This window comes from Cibotium barometz, chromosome 25 (genome assembly GCF_041138505.1).
Source record: "Cibotium barometz isolate CiBa-2024 chromosome 25, ASM4113850v1, whole genome shotgun sequence".
NCBI classification, from domain to species: Eukaryota; Viridiplantae; Streptophyta; class Polypodiopsida; order Cyatheales; family Cibotiaceae; genus Cibotium; species Cibotium barometz.
The window spans coordinates 37,780,417-37,792,898 of record NC_141070.1 but is presented as its reverse complement, the minus strand read 5'-3'; the positions used below and the strand labels follow the sequence as shown (position 1 = coordinate 37,792,898).

At 45.2% G+C, this 12,482-nt stretch overlaps 1 protein-coding gene across 1 annotated transcript in view; it reads right to left on the bottom strand.

The window, feature by feature from the left end:
- Nucleotides 1-973: 973 nt before the first annotated feature.
- Nucleotides 974-12,482, bottom strand: part of LOC147624528 (integral membrane protein (Protein of unknown function DUF92, transmembrane)) — an 11,698-nt gene continuing 189 nt past the window's right edge. Inside the window, exons 1-5 of the mRNA XM_086819551.1 lie at nucleotides 12,221-12,482; nucleotides 2,020-2,273; nucleotides 1,757-1,880; nucleotides 1,541-1,645; nucleotides 974-1,365 (exon numbers count right to left, since the gene is read on the bottom strand). The exon at nucleotides 12,221-12,482 is cut by the window's right edge and continues 189 nt beyond it. Of these exons, the coding sequence (XP_086675677.1) occupies nucleotides 1,279-1,365; nucleotides 1,541-1,645; nucleotides 1,757-1,880; nucleotides 2,020-2,273; nucleotides 12,221-12,482 (832 nt within the window). The 3' untranslated portion in view covers nucleotides 974-1,278. The remainder of the gene's footprint in view (nucleotides 1,366-1,540; nucleotides 1,646-1,756; nucleotides 1,881-2,019; nucleotides 2,274-12,220) is intronic.

The window sequence follows — 12,482 nt, the reverse complement described above, 5'->3', positions numbered from 1 at the left end:
GAGAAGTATATATCCAATTTCCACCTTTCTTTTTCTACATCTACTAGATTAGAAATCATTCAGTATATCAACTCTTTAACGCAATACCATTTGATATTTTTTTTAGGCATCTTCTATTGCAAGTCAATATACCATTTATTTGTCTCAATACCATTTAAGGAATAGGCATCTTCTATTATAAATTGTACACAAAGTGTAGAATTAAAAAGTGCTTCCTTCTCAAGATGCAAGGTTGCTAGCACTAACATCTTAAGAGAATAAAAATAAAATCTCCCAATCCAATTTAAGACATTATCGGCATCCATTTCTCAGTGTCTTTTTTGTAGCCTTCTTAGATGTTCTTCATGTCTCGTCCAAAAGTAATTGGTGCTTAATCATTGTGGTTTACTAGCCAACTACTCTTAACAAAAGTATTCTTCAAGAGGAGGTGTGGGTCTTCAAAAGATAGATCATGGTGGAAAAAAGGGGTCAAGTGGTTAATGAGCTACTAGTTGCGAATCAGGTGTGGATTTGTAATGGTGTTTCAAGGTTGAAATGCTCTCTGTAACTAACCACTCTAAAGCTTCATTCTCGTTTTCAAGTTCTGCCATTTCAAGAGGTTAACGTCCAATGGAGTGAGAATCCTTCTAGTTTAAATGACGTGATTGTTTTAATTCCCTTGCTCCCTTCTAATGAAGAGTTATATTCAACTAATTTATTTTTCCCAAACTATTTTCCTAACTCAAAACTCACTCAATAATAGCTCCATGTTTTGAGCCATTAAGATCAGGGCAATCATGATAACTGGTACTACATTTTGGACCTCCTATAATTCATGTATCATATTGTGACAAGGTATCTTTGTGAGCAGAGGAAATGGAATCCTCACCTAGCGAACAATGAAACAACTCTGGTGTGTGCACTAACAATGGTAACGAGTAGGGGAATGGAAGCAAATGTGCATCAAACGAAGAGCAAGTATTGACTAGGCAGGAAAGAAAAGTGACACCTTGTAAAGCATAGAAAACAACTACTTGACACACATGAAGAGTCAACTTGTGGCCCACTCGCAACATCACTGTTTACCCAGCACCAAAAAGTGCTCTTCCATTATAACCAGTTACAGATTAAACATGCACAGCAATGTGTCTTTTGAATGGCAAGGCTGTGCCATCAGGAGGCCCTGTTGTTTGGAACCCAGCAATTCTCAACTTCTTGGCCTTGTAAACCTTCCACCCAACTGATTAGAGGATACAAAAAGAGAAGCCTCTCATCTCTCACTTGATAAATCAGCATTAGTTACGATAGATGCATTGCATAAGACGTGATGACGGCAAACAGTGCTCCAAAAGTGATATTTAGAACATTGACTACATCATTGTTTAGCTGCAAAAAGAATCAGCCAATCTAATTAACTCCATGAGCTTGAATTTTGAAGTTTTGACTCACAAAGCATGAATGCAGCACAGAAAATTTGTTTGAAAAAGCAGTAGAAGATGCAGGAGAACATGGAACTAAGGATCACCCAACAAACAAGCAGTTTGGAGAATGGAGACCTTACCCATTCAAAGCCTTCTTTGTCCTGAATTGTAGCCCCCGCATAGCTCTCCAAAAGGTTTGCAATTTGTGAAGAAATTATACAAATCAAAGCACCTTGGGCCGTGATCTGCCAACAGGAAAATATAAACCCCAAAGGCTCATCAATAGTCACCTTAGAGAGCATGAGATCCCACATTCAAACTTCATGTTGCATGCACATCATTGTGGAAGTGCAGACCTGGTTAACACCATATGCAAGGGCACAGAACAGAAGAGATGCACTCAGGCCAGCCAGGGTTCCTTCCAAGCTTATAGCTCCCTCTGTGCCTCTTGGCACCAGCTTCAGTGTTGTCACAAGATAACTGTAGAGGATGAAGAATGAGCTTGTTAGCAGTCTTTCAGAATGTTTGCTTTTAATAAGCACATCAGAGAGTCTACATATAGTGCAATATGAAGCTAAAGAGCAGACCACGGCAGAAGAAGGTAAGCTTAAAATCTCACGTGGTCCTTCCATAAGCTTTTCCAATCTCACTAGAGACTGTGTCGCTGAGTTTGGTTGCAAAGCTTGCTGCAAAGCCAAGTTGCCAAAGATTGGAAAATGCTGAACCCCCTAAACCAGTGATTGCAGCAATTGCACAGGCAGTTCCGGCAGCACCAGAACCCCAAACACTTGAGGGCCCTCTCTTTCCGCTCCTTTTCTCAGCAATTCCTTCTCTCTCCTTCTCTTTCATCTTGATCTTTGTTACTGCAGTTCCCTGTGCCAGGCATTGCCACCAGTGATAAGAGTTTCTTCTCACAAACTGAAGTACACACAGAAATAACTAACACGATTTCTCTGAAACTGTTCTTCACAAAACAACTATCAAGACCGAAGCTTGCAAAGGCTGGGAGTGTACTCACATATACACACAATACAAGTGTAATCAACTTTGCAACACATTCTCTTTGCATCATGCTTTCTTTTTAAATTATTGAAATCTGAGGGCTAAGCCTTTCCAAGTAATGCTAAGATAATAAAAGTCCTGGGCAATCTGTAATTGGCCATGCCCCACTAAAGGTCAAAGTGTCTACTTAAACAATTGAAACACCAAAGAAAAAGAGTCCTTAAGGTACTAGTGCAATCCATCACACTGGCGTGAGTCAGAGTTGACTTAGTAAGGCCATAGCATGGGTGTGAACTGGTTCGACTCAACCACCTCACCCAGTCCTCTGATGTGACGACCCTGTTCCGCCTGAGATGAGGTCCTATGCCAGCAAAGAACTCTCCTGTCACCTAGTTCCTTCCCTGGATCCAAAATGAGGCTCTCATGGTAGCGAAAATTCGAAAGTTGATCCTCTGGACTATGACCTACACGGAGATGTGGGCAGCCTCCATCTACTTGCCAATCCACAGGCTCAAGGCGATCTGCTCCTGAAAGCATTGGGAGGTGAGGCTCTATCGAAGACAGAACCCCTATCCTTGGAAGACTGAAACCAATCTTGGGCCACGCTACCTGAAGGAGGGTGCTGATCTCAGGGAGAGCTCTAGCAAGCTCCCAAGACTACCAATCTCAAGGAAAAGAGAAATTCTAGCAAGCTCCCAAGATTGATCGTGTCAGCATCCACTACCCCAAAGCTGTACTGCCATGGATCCTCTTGATGGAGCACCACCAGGCATGGGTGCCTCCCAGAAAACCGACAGACCCTCCCCCCACTCATCCATGTAAAAATGATCAAGAAGGTGAGGTTCGGGGTGGGGTAGCTCATGCCTCACCACGATCCAAAAGGAGGTGCAGACCTGTGCCCTATTGGGGCAATGATGTTAAAGAAACCAATACGACCGTCATCCAAAGCTAACGCACCTACTGGGACATGCTCACCCGACCTGGGAAAAATACAGGTGGCCAACCCACAACCAAGGGCCATAAAAGGGATCAAATATGGGCAAATACATGGGCAACATATGGGGATAAATATGCTAACACCCCCTCTCACCACCAGATGTTGAACAAACTCCAAGAAGTCGAAGATGAGGAGCCAAGGAAACTGTGCAATCCAGACTCTTTTTCCACCATCACGTGCCAATCCTTGAACCGTGCAAAAGCTTGGTCCTTCTATGAAAGAAAGTAGACCCACGTGAATCTGGTACAGTCATCAACAAGTAGCATAAAATAGAGAGATCCTCCCAATGATGGTGTCTGCTGAGGTCCACACAAGTCAGTGTGAATCAACTCCAATGGTTTTGAAGCCCGCTTGGAAGCTTGCTTCGGAAAGGATTCCCTATGCTGCTTACCACGTATGCAAGAGCTGCAACGTCCTTGCCTACTGCCAACATCTGGCAAGCCAACCACCATCTGGTCTCGGAAAGCTCGCTGCAGTGCATCCACATTTAAGTGGCCAAAACGAAAGTGCCACAGATCTCCGACCTGAGAACCTGTCAATGAGGAGTGTAGACGGCTTGTAGATACCATTCTCCAGACCGCCTTCCCAAGCAACCTGGCCAGTCTCACGGTCCCGTAGAGCAACTGAATGCTCCTCAAATTCCACCCGAAAGCCAGTCTTTCATACTTCATGCACTGACAGAAGATGAAAACCAAGAGCAGGGACGTAAAGAACACGGGAGGCATGCTTGCCTCCCTTGCCGTCGGGAATAATCTCCATCCGGCCCTCACTGTGTATCGGAATAGTGGAGTTGTCGCCAATGAAAATGCGACCTGACTGCCGTTTCAGATCCAAAAAGAAGTCACGGGACGGAGTCATGTGCCTGGAAGCACCATTGTCAAGAATCCATTCCCGGGTATCCTTCGCGGTGAAGCCAACTGCCTCCTCGCTCGAAGACGATGAAGCATCGGAGTCCATCATCTCTAAGTGCACAAATGCAAGAGTCTTTGTAGCTGAGGCTGAAGAATCAGCACTCTTCCCAGTCCGCTTAGGACACTTCCTCCAATAGTGGCCTTTCTCGCCACAATCATTGCAGGACCGCTCGGCCTTCAGTTTCTCTCGTTCTGCGTTAGGCTTCTTCTCAGAAGACTTCTCCTGTGAAGCCTTCCCTTTGCCCTTGTTGTTATTCCGGCCTTTCGGCCGTTGGGCAGTTAAGGCCTCCGAACCTCCACTGTGAGGAGGGTTCGTGAAACGTTCCTCCTGGTCCAAGACCATGGGCACAAGCTCCTCCCAGGTAATGGTGCTGAGCCTGCCACTCGTAATCAAAGAGGAGTAGAAAGCGGAATACTGAGCAGGCAAGTGGGACAGCAAAGTAATGGCCATATCTTCTAATGATATCTCCTTCCCTAAAGGGCCTGCAGCTTGTTAATGTGCTCCCGCATCATCGACGACTTTGCAAGGTTCATAACCCGCATCTGCACTTCTAAGGAAATCCTCTTCATGGGTGATACCCTATTATAAAGAGAAGCCAAGTGCTGCCATATGCCTCTGGCCAGCGTCATATGCTTTACGTGATTGATTACTTGTGGTGTGCAGTTGACGAAAATAAATGACCGGACCCTAGCGTTGACACAATCCCACATCTGTGCATGTGCCTCGCGGTCCTTCTTCATTGACAGTAACTCCCCTTCCTTTGCCTCCGACCGTGGAACCCCGATAACGATGAAATCAGCAAGGTCGTATGACTCTAGCACAGACTCCATCACTTCCAGATGCCGTAATTGTTCCCGTCCAGTTGACGGTCTACTGGGAACGTGGGGAGAGTTGGGATCTTCACATGCTTCTCAGCCAGCTCTAACAAATCTGCCATCGCGGGGATGTAACTGAAAAGGGTGGGTGGGTGGGAAAAAAAAACTTTAAACCTGCAAGTGGCTGTCCAGCAACTTAGCCCGCCTTCCTCTTGCTACTTCTCTTCCTGAACAGTCCAAACAGTCCACCAATCAGCAACGCAACAATCCCCTCTTGCTCAGAAAACTCCCAAGATCTTTCAAGAGCCTAGGGCTCTGATACCATGTCAAAATACGCAGCGGAGATGATAACCAAATCTGAGACCACAAGAGCAAGTAGAGTGCAGAAAAAGACAGCACAAGAGAAGGAGAGAGATAGGCGTGTAACTCTTCTCTATACACAAGATCCCGCAGTGAAAACTGAATACAATGAAGTGGGGGCAATGGGGCCATTTTATATGGCCCCATAAATGGGGTCGGCCAGTGTAGAGATGCGCTGCCAGCCTCACGACTGGGTCCCTCCAGTCGGCCAGCAAATGAAATCATCCACGACCCCAACAGAGCAAGTCGGCCAGCTCCATATGCAAATGAGTGCAGTCGGCCAGCTTTAGTATGATCCTGCCAGCATAGGGCAGCCACCCACACCATGGAAAAATGGGAAAAAAATGGGAAAAAAATACGGGGAGTGAGGAAAAATGAGAAAACGCCTATACAGGGCGGGCACACCCACAACAGAGGCCCTAGTGTCTGATAAAGACCGGAGATGACTTCTAACAGTCGCAAGCACCTTGTCAAAAAGCACTAGTCAAATTGTTTAATTTGGTGGATGTCACTCACAACTAACCTTTCTGCACTACAGTGGGATCTATTAAATTATCTGTACTACGTGGATCAAAGAGCACCAACACATGCCAACGCGTGCATAGCCCATCGGTGTGGGCTTCAGAGTTAGGGAGGGGAGGTCCCGAGTTCAAATCCCCACAGGCCCTGTTGATATTGTGGCCACTTATCCACAAGTCGGAATGCCTCCCAGGTGTGAAGAACAAGCTGCCTTCAAACAGGTACCAGATAGCAACTTCAGAAAGATTTACTCAAGGAAAAAAAAAGAGCACCAACACCTTGAACTCATTCACCTTGCCAAAGCATCTTCTTCATCCCATCTCTCACAGGCCAATTGACTCATAGACTTGGAACACTTCACATGCATGCACCTAGGTCCTAGACTACTCATATGCATCCCTAGCCTTACCCTCACTCTAAAACTCTGTCCTTTCATAAAGATAGGGCTCAGAATGGCCAGCGTTCCCTGCTCAACCCTAACCCTTGCATTCCCTGGTAGTCAAAACACATACATATGTGTCTCAGATTGATGCATGTGAAAACCACCCAAGAGTTAGCTTATCGGCCATTCTGAACACATCAGAGACCAACTGTTTGGTCATTTAGAAATGTTGATGGCCAAGCTATAAAGCCCCTGCCCCATCTACCTTGCTCATTGTTCACGTGTACTGCAATTATGCAGTTCTTTTCATACAAACCTCTCTGCATAGTCCAGTGCTGTAGGGGGAAGAAACAACCAAATTACTAGCCCTTCGCTTCCTTTTCCCCTGCTATTCAAGCCCTACAATGCTGACCCTCAGGTTTTCAGGACCCTTTTCACCTCAGTTATCCAAAATACAGCTTTCTGACACCACTTCTAGAAAAGAGGATGCAGAGCACTTGTTAGACATCATCCCCTTCTTGCTGGCTTCCTATTTGGTGTCCTATTTTAGCCTCTAGGGCTGACCATGTTAGTCAGAGGGGCTGGTCACCCCTCACTCATATTTTACCCATATTTATTCCCCATTTATGGTCCTGGGTATTTTTCCCAACCGTGGAGATATTTATCACCAGTCGGCCGCCTTCATGGAGGAGTATATATAGCCGGCATGCCTCCCTCATATTTCACTGCTTAGCATTGCTTGCCTAGCTTGTCTCGCTACAGTCCCTCACGAGGTTCTCCCCTCTTGCTCAGGACATGTATTCCTTTTGGTGATGATATTGAGAGCAGGTTCTCACCTGTGTTTCCTCTCCATCTCTCACTCTCACTCTCTCTCTTGTGTTTCCACTTTCCCTTCTTCTGCCGCTACACATTCTATCATAGTATTAGAGCGCCGGTGATTTTCAGCGTTGGATGCTCCCTCCTCTGCCTCTTCATATCTGCGTTTTTCCGCCCATGGACAGATCTGCGTTTTTTGTGTTCATGCGTTGAAGCTTGCGTTTCTTCAAGGGCTGATTGATCCCCATCCAGTGGGCTGCAGTTTCCTCTCTTCAGGGCGTCAGTTTGTAGCTTCTTGGCAACTTGACAACGGTGTTTTTTTTTGGACAGCATACCTATCCTTCTTGGTGGCACCTTCCAGGGGTTCTCAGGCGTTTTTTTTCAGGACTGGACAGCAACATAGCTGTCCCAAACAGGCTGCGTTTTTTGGCTGTCCCAAACATGCTGCGTTTTTTGGCCTATTTGGGCTTGCTTTCCCAACCCTGATCTTGGAGCTCTCTGGGCTCCCTTTTGCCTATCCTTTCTTGTTATCTTGTGCCATCCCTCCCACCCCCTGATTGTTCTCTGCAGCAGTTCTTGATCTGAGGCTTCAGCGTTTCCATGTTCAGCCTATTCTACAGCCACCTTTACCTCTGCGTTTTCAGATTTGCAGCCATGGTTGCTGCGTTTTTCTGAACCGATTTTGCTGGTAGCTCTACCTCCACTTGGGCTTGACCCGAAAGTACCTTCTCTTCAGCGTTTTTCCTCGTAGGAGGTGTGGACACTGGTTGGCCTGAATTTTCAGGTTTGTAGCCCTTGTTTGGCTGTGTTTTCTTTTCCAGTGGACACAGATCACTTGCAGAGGGGGTTTCTCGATTGGATTGTGGCTTTGGAGGCAGTTTGGTACTTGAGGAGGATTCTGAATTTCAGATTTCAGGCAGCGTTTTGCTGATTTTGGAGCATCTATACCTGTGTTTTGTTCTTGGCCTACACGGTTTCCCAGTTTCTACATGTTCCTTGCCTTCTGTAGGCGATGGAGTGCTATTTTTGCTAAATAGCAGTGTTTTCGCTGCGTTTTGCTTCCCACAAGAGTTTCTACTCTCAAGGGGGCCCTTTCTCCACCTACTTCACTTGAGGATCAGTTTTGGGAGCTGTGTTGTATCTGTGGAGCCTTTCTTCTTTGACAGGAGTTTACAGTTATTTGGTGGAGGGCAGTGATCTTTTCAGAGATCCTGAGCAGAGTTTATTTTGTCCGAGCTTGTGTTCTTTGCAATATTTGCAGAACAAGGAGGGTGTTTTGCCCTTTGCGGTGTGATCCTTTCACATGGATCTTTTATCTGTTTGCTGATTCTTGGGATCTGAGAAAATCCCCCCCCCCCCCAAAAATGAGTAAATACTCACATAAGATGAAGAGTGGACTAAGGACCAAAGGAAATACTAAAAAAATGGATTTTTGACACCTCACAATGGGAATTCCCCCCTCATGAAGGAGGCGCCTATTTCACATGTGTGGTGGAGATTTAAATTATCAAAAATTGAGATTTTTCATCTCTCCTCTCTCTTAATTCAAGTCTAGTTCCAAAAAGTAAGCTAAACTGACCTAAAAATGGTCAAAAATTGATCAAACTGATCTGAAAATTTCTAGAATCAGTTTGCTTGGTTAAAAGCTCACTTTTTCCTATAAATAGAAGCCTTCCCCTTTGTTGAAGTTTAATAGTGTTTTATGCAGTGTTACTCTACTCCTCCCAAGAGCCAAGAACTGTGAATTTCTTAATAATTCACTTGGAACAGTCTTCTGCTATCTGTGATGCTTTTGAGGACTTTGTTACCACTGCAGTTTATATTCATGCTTCCCTTCCTCATTGTGAGGAGTCTATCTCTGCATCTCTTTGTGATGCTTCTGAGGATGCCCCTCCCCCTGCCAGTTCTACAGGCTTCTTGTTTTGAAGGATGGTTTTTTGGACCCGGTGGGATGCTTTGGATCTGTGGTTGCTAACCGTGCCTGGGGCACAGTGGTACTTCTAGAGTTTTTTGGATTTGGATCAGAATCAGGTTGGGCTTGTACTAATCCGACGATTTTTTTTTTTCGGAGGGGGATGTGGAGTCCTTTCATCTTGCGATGCCCACCTCAGTGGTGCGTACTTATGTACAGCATTGAGCAACTCATGTTACCGAGTTTGAGCAGATGAACCCCATCTTTTTTACAGAGTCTTTACATCTTGCGATGCCGACCTTTTCAGAGGATGCTTTTATACAGCATTTGGCTACTCTTGGTACAAAGTTAGGGCAGATTGACTCTACTTCTTTTGAGGGTCCTAGTGAGAAGCAGTTTGCTTCTCCCAGGATTGGTTATATACAAGATCTGATCTTGGTTGGTTTTGAGGTTTTTCATACCTTCTTCACGCTGGATACACGACATTCGACTTCAGGGAGTGTTCTTACACTTGGGTTTGGAACCATAATTTGGAGCAGCACGTCGTAGGCTATATGGTTGTTTTCTTCCAGAGGAGCGGTGTACCTGGCAGCTTGTTCTGTTGCTTTTGTAGCTAAGTTGCTGAGGAGATTGCTTGTGGAGCTTTCTTGGTACCTGTTTCTGCAGTATTTCATCTTTGATCGAGGACGGGGTCTCTGGCTTCTTGGAGTTTGCTCAACATCCGGTGCTCAGAGGGGGTCACCCCCTTCTTGCTGGCTTCCTATTTGGTGTCCTATTTTAGCCTCTAGGATTGACCATGTTAGTCAGAGGGGCTGGTCACTCCTCACTCATATTTTACCCATATTTATTCCTCATTTATGGTCCTGGGTATTTTTCCATTCGTGGAGATATTTATCACCAGTCGGCTGCCTTCATGGAGGAGTATATATAGCCGGCATGCCTCCCTCATATTTCATTGCTTAGCATTGCTTGCCTAGCTTGTCTAGCTGTAGTCTCACTTACGAGGTTCTCCCCTCTTGCTTGGGACATGTATTCCTTTTGGTGATGATATTGAGAGCAAGTTCTCACCTGTGTTTCCTCTCCATCTCTCTCTCTCTCTCTCTCTCTCTCTCTCTCTCTCTCTCTCTCCCCTATGTTTCCACTTTCCCTTCTTCCGCTGCACATTCTATCAGCACTTACTGTACAGTATCAATTTGCTTGCAACCCTAATACAAGAGAAAAGTAGTGCATGTGACAGCAGAAAACCATGTTTTCCCTCACAAAATTTGAAAACTACCATAATTATTACCGTGTGCCATCAGCTGGAAAGTGGGAATGCAGCTTGACCAATCACCTTGTCATGCACAAAAGGTACACGTAAGCTAACAGGTAACCTTGACTTATGTAAACATATCTCTTTTGACCGGTGCTTGCCAAATTGTATGAAAAATAATTGTTCTCCAGTTGCGTTACACAAATACTATGACCAGGATCATAATCAGCATAGGTGCTCCCAAATTCATAAGCTCTAGAAGCTTTTCACTTTTCCCCAAGAGAAGCTCAGTAGCTCCAAGCAAAAGAGACCCAATCCATTGACATATGGTCACGTGTTTAATCCTGAGCACTCTTAATTATATATACCTAGATGAATCCAAGAACATGCCCAAATTCACCTTATAAGAATGTGCAATTTATAACCTCATGGTAGTTATTCCAAACATAAGGGTTTTGAACCATATACAACACAAGCCTGGTCTTATTATGTTTTACATCAATGTTAACATCGATATTAAAACTGGGTATCTTTTGGCTTAGCCTAACCTTATCCACAAGAAAGAGTATTCTACTAAGAAAAATGGTGGTAAGCCACTGAAGTGTAGCAGCCTTGTCATAGATTCTAGAAGACAAGCTATCCTCTCACAAATGCACCCAATACATGTTGTAGATATGTATCTCAAACTACGAAACTTGCACATTGTGAAAGGTCAAAACAAGAATTCAGTCCTGGAAAAATGTCTCTACCCCCACTGAGGCATTTCCAGCCTTTACATAAGACCCAGAAAACATGTGCCAGGAAACCCATAAGTTCAGCAAATGCCTGAATATTTTCATTGCAAGAGAGTTTGTAAGTCCAATCAACTTCACCTGCCAAGAATAAGTGGCAGCTTTTGTAAAAGAGAATATGGAGTGCCTGACTATTGGCTACAGCTACCAAACGTGAACTCAACACGCCACTAGCATTGGTTGTTATCCTCAGCATGCACTGAATTTCCCTCTCTTTTCCTTCCCAAGGTCTTCAAAGGCCAAGGTGAGGCGATTCCATCTGAGAAATGGGACCCGTTTTCTCAAACAGAACCACCAAGCCATGGCTGTTCCATTACGTCATGGTCGACGGGGAGGAGAACAAAACCTTGACACATCAGCAATGAGTAGAGCATGACAGATTCTGCAGCATGACAGTCATGTGCAGATTTCTCAGCGGCATTGGACAGATCAGCCATGCAGGAAAGATATCCTGGGGGACTGAAGTGACAACATCTACAGCATTTTCTGCATATTAAGCAGAGCTGATTTGACGACTCAGATTTCAATTCCACTGACCCACGATCATGATGTCTAGAGTAAAGCAGCATCTGGCCTTGACAACTGTTAGATCTCCTCAAGATCCCTGCATGTGACAGCAAGGCATATTTTCCAGAATGCCTCTAAAACTCTGCTCCCAAGAGGAGGAGGTGTCTATTTCGCATGGGTGTGTGAGAAAGAGTGTGTGCGCGCACTCGTGTTGCATGGACTAGCCTATGGTCCATTTATCATGCAAGAAATCAGCTGATCTTTGCCACACAAGATATTCCCTGTGTGGCTTTCTTCAGGAGATCCCTTCTTTTATCTCTTCGGATTCTTTTGACCTTGGAGATCCACATACGGACTTTTCTTATCAAAAGTGAAACTAAGAAATCAAGGAAAACCTACACCTAGATGTCAATCAACAGTCATACTAATACAACAAGTGCTACATGAAGGTTTCCCACTAGTAATATAACGTGTTTATATATAAAAAAAACAAAAAACATTTGTGCCAGTGTGTGCGTGCGGGGGAACTTGGGAAAAACAAACTAGGCTACGCACCGTTAGGAAGTAGAACACGACGAGGACGAAGGCTGGGGGGCCAAAAGCTTTCCATGTGAGGGTTCCAAGCAAGAAGGCGCTGGCGATGCCAGGGAGAGTAAGGCCCGCCCGCAGGAGAGGAACTCCGACCACAAAGATGGCGGCGTTGGAGAAGAGTGATGAAGCCCATGTGGGGGGCGCCTCCCGCAAAGCCTCCTGGATCCCATGGAGCAGCACACCGGGCACGCTTTGGAGCGCCGTGATCGGCAAATTCAGACGCCGC